Source organism: Bremia lactucae, linkage group LG18 (genome assembly GCF_004359215.1).
Source record: "Bremia lactucae strain SF5 linkage group LG18, whole genome shotgun sequence".
Taxonomy (NCBI): Eukaryota; Oomycota; class Peronosporomycetes; order Peronosporales; family Peronosporaceae; genus Bremia; species Bremia lactucae.
In genome coordinates this window covers 12292-17986 of record NC_090627.1, presented here as the reverse complement: position 1 = coordinate 17986, position 5695 = coordinate 12292, and the positions used below count along the sequence as shown (strand labels likewise).

The window sequence follows — 5695 nt, the reverse complement described above, 5'->3', positions numbered from 1 at the left end:
TGGGCATGAGTCCCCCCACGAGAGGCAAGGAATCCCTGCCTCTTTAGACAAACGGAGCAACTTAGACCGTGCACCGACAACGGTCCATTTATAGAACCGCTCACGGAAAGCATTTCGCTTGTCAAGCCAGACCTCACGGCCTGTGATTTGCAAATTGTGTATAAAGCCCATCCAAGCTTGGAACAAAGATTTGGCATCCTTTGCCCGTTTAGAAGAGTAGCACCGATGCCGGAAAAAGGCATCGATGAAGAATTCCGTATCATCTTCACCAGGTTGTGAAGCCTGGATGAGTCGAACAGCGGAATATGGTATCGATCGTTGGTCATACCAGACCAACGAATTAGGTTATCCTTAAAGGGCAATTGAGGCCTCTTTTCAGGAGCGAACTGCAACGTATTGCGGTCCCTCTCCTGTTGACTCGTGTTAATGTTAACGTTAACTTGGCCCTTGGAGCGATCCCTAGAATCACTCCTTTCCTGGTGATGCAAACTTGCACCAGCAGCAGCACTCTTATTTCGCGACCACTTAGTTCCTGGTGGCGCATACTAACGTCATCAGAGTGGCCATCGCCTACGGAGTCATCGGATGATACTTCCCACTAAAGAGGTCCGACCAGTCGAACAACCTCGTCATCACCTCTCTGGTTGTCACGTTAGAACCCAAAGGTTTAACGGACTCGGCTTCGGGTGATCCGGCAGCATTTACAGTAGGCACCTGAGTCTGGCGATGCCGGTGACTTGGTCCAGTCACCTAGAGTTGGTGTAACAGGTGACTTGTCAACGTCACCTGCCATGTCATCAACAAATGACATGTTCCAGTCACCTACAATGGGAATAATAGGTGACGTTTTACCCATAGTCGACGCATTAGCGTCAACTGAAACATTTGCATTACCAGCAGCTGCACTGATCCGTCCAGATGTCAGCTTTGCGGCCACGCGCACAGACTTGTTACTCGCCATGTTCATTTTAGTCAAAATCAATGAAAATTATATCGGTATTTAGATTGAAACCAATAATGCAAAACTATAGGGAAAGACATAATAGTATTTCCTGTCACCTACATCAGTCACTATATCACTATAGTGAGTGTTGGTTAAGGCGGGGATGATGTAACGGGGTGTCGTTACATAAGTATTATTTCCTAGAAGAGGAATAATAAATATTATTTTATATGTAAGGAAATAAATGAAGAAGTACAACATTATTTTCGTTATTATTTTTGACTTAAATAGGTCCAATATTGCCAAATTGGATAATATTGATGCAATAACTCATTAGCTCTATTGATTGGTTGATTTAAGTCGAAATCAACCCAGCAAATCGTTATAAGAACGATTGTGCGGTGCGCAAGGAGGCGCCATACTCAGTTATTTTTTATTTAATAAGTTCAGTAGTAAATAGAAGATCGTCACGTAGAAAACCAAATATATCAATACAGTTTTACATTTCCCTAATTCTAATCCTTTCAATTACCTTTAATAGCGAAGCCCCTTAGCTACTTAGAAATATTCCTTTGTACCCTACGTGTGTACGTGAAGACTTGAAGCACCTCACCTTCACTGTAATCAGTGTAAGGTTAACTAGATCAGTAGTGAAAGGTGCCCCGCTACACCATTTCGCTCACCAAATTAGGTTTATATCTTAAAACAACCAATCAGAATAAAATTTGACACCATCTCTCATAATATGTTTAACACATTAAATGCTAGCTTACAGACACACACAAACTTGATGCATTCTTTGTCCTCGCTTCCGCTTGATGCTTTCGAGCAACGCATTAACACTTTGCTCAAAACGCAGTCTGTAACGGGGCACCCTTTGCTAGTACTGTTAACAGTACTAGACAGCCTACACCGATTACAGTGAAAGTGGGGTGGCTCGATTACTTCACGTACCCGACGTGCAAAGGAAGATTACAGATAGCTAAGTAGTCTTAGCTACCAAAGGTAGTTATAAGGCTTTATAATAGAGAAAGAAGCACAACGGTATTAATATATAAGTTTCTACGTAACGATCTTCTATCTACTACTGACTTTATTATATTAATACCTTACTAAGTATGGCGCCTCCTTACGCACCGCACAATCGTGTCTTTCTGAGTGACGGACTCCGCCGCAGCATGGCTCTGTGCCTCGGACGCGGCCCTCCGCTGTCCGAGCACAAATGCCTCATTATAACGATTGGCTGGGTTGATTCCGACTTAAATCAACCAATCAATAAAACTAATGTCTTATTGCATCAATACTATCCAATTTGGAAATATTGGAGATAATAATGTTGTACTTCTTTATTTATTTCCTCTCATAGAAAATTATATTTATTATTCCCCTTATAGGAAATAATATCGATGTCCTCTACAAATGGTGTCGTTAACATTTCTAATAGTGAACGACGAGAAGTACGCTTTACTCACCGCCCATTCCCGCGTTCAGCAGCATTGGCGGAGTTGATTTAAAAGGAAGGCAATTGCTGCCGGTAAGATTGGTCAACAAGCTGTTGTTCGACATGCGCAGCGTTTTGCAAATGGAAGCGAGATCGCTCATTAGTCGAAATTACGATCTTTTCAGATTTGCCTATTCGCCATATCCCAGTTTGGCTCTCAGAAAAACTAAACTTGTTTTAATAATTATCGAAAAACATTGGGTGTTTTTAGAAATAGATTTTACACTTGCACAAGCCTTGTTTTTGCATTCCACAATGGTAGGCCATTCATTAACCGTCGCTTCAAGGAAGTTACAGTTTGCAAGACGTTCTTTCCACGTGAAACATGCCATCGTCAAGCGTGAATGGTGACTTGCAGCTGAACTTGCTGTCTCCAGCGATACAAGATGGTGGACCTACAAGCGGGGCATCGATTCCTGTGGCATGGGAGAGCGAAATGAACTTTATATGTGCTGAGACGGCCAGTCAGCTGCGTCAGCGATTTATTCAAGTCCAAGTGACCGATCGTCGCTATAAAGAACCATCCTGGATGCATCCTAATATTGGCGGGGACGCACAATTCGTTCAGGGAAAGAAGGAAGAGATTGATGCCATTCGAGAAGAACTTGAAATTCGGAAGACGTCAAATAAGCTCGGAGAATGGACAGCCACGTCCATCAGTGGCAATGCCATTCTATCTAGTGTTTTGTTTTCTTCCGGCCAAACAATCGCCAAAGCTGGAAAACTGGCTCCAGTGACACAAATTGTTGTCATCATAGTAATTTACTGTCTGCGTTGCGTCTTCGAGGAGGTCATGAGTGCGGTTCCATTGAATGGAGGCTTCTACACGGCTATGCTCAACTCGGCTTCGAAAAAAGTCGCTGCAGTCTTTGCCATCTTTAGCATGCTCTCGTACTTATCGACGGCTGTGGTCAATGGCGTTTCGGCCATAAATTACGTAAATGTATCACTTTTGGAGATACCCGTGATGGGCTGCACCATTGCGTTGCTTGTCGTGTTCGCGCTGCTGTGCTTACTAGGCATTGCTGAAAGTGCGTTCGTGGCGCTCATCTTTTTCGCTTGCCACTCATGTACGCTCACTCTGTTGGCCGTTTTTAGTCTAATTTACGCAGTTCAGCACCCTTCAATTTTAGAAGACAACATGAGCTCGAATCTTCCGCAAGTGGCATTGTTTGGAGGAGCTGCAGAAGCTAGCAATGTTGCATCAGCTCTGTTTCTGGGTTATGGTACTGCGATGCTCGGGGTTACGGGCTTTGAGAGCTCATCCCAGTACGTGGAAGAGCAAGCTTCTGGCATGTTTCCAAAAACGCTGCGCAACATGTGGATAATGTCTAGCATATTTAATGTCGCGTACTCGCTTCTCGCACTAGCCGTTGTTCCGGTTGACGTGATTATTTCTAATCAGTCTACGCTACTGTCGTACATGGGCCGACTCAGCGGTGGTCGTTGGCTGGAGATTCTTGTGGCAATTGACGCCTTTGGAGTGCTCGCAGGAGCTGTTCTTACCGCGTATGTGGGCATCTATGGTCTCTTCCAGCGCCTAGCTATCGACCGCGTACTGCCAAGCTTTTTTGTGAAGGCAAACTCCTGTCGCGGAACGAATCATTATATCATATTGGTCTTCTGCGTCGGGTGTTCGAGTCTCGTCTTGATCTTGAACGCTCAGGTAACGGCTCTTTCCGGCGTCTTTGCGCTAGCATTCCTATGTGTGCTTTTGTCTTTCGTTATCGCGTGTGTATTGCTAAAAGTGTGTCGAGAGTCAATGCCACGCAAGAGAACAACATCCTGGACCAATATATGTTTCTGTTTCGGAATGGTTTTCGTAGGAATTCTTGCGAACGCTTTCTCGGACGTTAAAGCGCTGGCATTCTTTTGCCTTTATTTCGCGGTATTTTTTGTCGTAATTTTTTATATGCTGACTCGAGTGAACCTTCTCAAAGGACTGCTCTACATCTCGCGCGAATTTCTGCTTTACTTTAGGTGCAAACACGGTAATTTTGCATCTTGCCGGCAAAACATCGGTGAAGCTCATAGCTTTGTTGGCTGTATTATGGTTGCCAAGACAATTGAGTCGATCAAAAATACTCCAATTGTATTTTTTTGCAAAGTGGCCAACTTACCAATGATAAATGAGGCTGTACGGTACATTATGCAAAACGAAGACACCTACTGCCTTCGATTAGTGCACGTGTGCGACCTAGATGCCCCGCTGCCACTTGAATTTGATGACGTGGTGAACTTGTTTGACCACATTTATCCATCCTTAAAGATCGACTTTATCGCTATTACGGGAACATTTGACCCTGCAATGGTGCATTGGCTTTCGCAATCGATGCACATTCCAATCAATATGATGCTTATGCGTCAGCCTGCCACTAGGAGCATCCATAGCGTGTCAGCGCTGGGCGTGCGAGTTATCACAGGATAAGCAAGATTTACATGTACGCGTATTTTAAGCTAACAATATTATAAGCATTTAAATTGCACAGTCAACACAATTGATGAACTCTAAACCTCAAAACGTGTAATTAAGGAGATAGACACTTTTGCAAATCTAACTACATTAGAAGCAGCTAAAGAGTAGCTTTCTACGAAGCGAATGCCATGCTTGTGCGAACAAATGTCTCCGTCAATGTAAAAACGCTAAGTGTGTTTTGGCTCACATTAGCTAGGATTCACCGGTTATGCTTATTTCTAGGCAAACATGTTAGATGGTAAGTAGGAAGTAGTTTTCAGACTGATTTATATTTAATGGAATTAAATACAAATACCTATTTTTACAATTAAAATGTTATCTCTATAGATAACATTTAATATGTATTGCGAGCGTATCTTTCTAGACACCTTGCGTAACGGATGACATTAGCCGTCATCCCTCCTAATGTGAATGCACCCATGTGCATCACATCCGCAAGAATTGGTCAAAAATGTGCACCACACCCGAGTGTTGGGTCTAATTACTATTATTTAGTAATTGACCATCCCCTTAAGTACACCAAGTGTACTTAACGGGGACTGTGTAACATAGGGGCAACTTTAGCCTGTTACGCCATCCCCCTTTTTAAGAACGAATTTACATTTTAAATTCGTCAAAGAGGAGAGAGGAACTGCGAGCAGCTTTACGCGCCGCTTGTTTACTCGATCACTCTAGCGCACGTGTTTCCATACACGGCGCCAAAGATGCCACCTTAAAGGGGCCACTTTGGTGGGTCGTCTGCGAAGATGCCCACTCAACCTCACACTAAGCGCAC

At 43.6% G+C, this 5695-nt stretch overlaps 1 protein-coding gene across 1 annotated transcript; it reads left to right on the top strand.

Annotated features, from left to right (window-relative positions):
• Nucleotides 1-2769: 2769 nt before the first annotated feature.
• CCR75_009265 (uncharacterized protein) lies at nucleotides 2770-4872 on the top strand (the record flags this gene model as incomplete). Its single annotated transcript, XM_067967307.1, has 1 exon — nucleotides 2770-4872. One exon carries the CDS (start codon nucleotides 2770-2772, stop codon nucleotides 4870-4872), a length of 2103 nt encoding a protein of 700 aa, XP_067821471.1.
• Nucleotides 4873-5695: the final 823 nt, after the last annotated feature.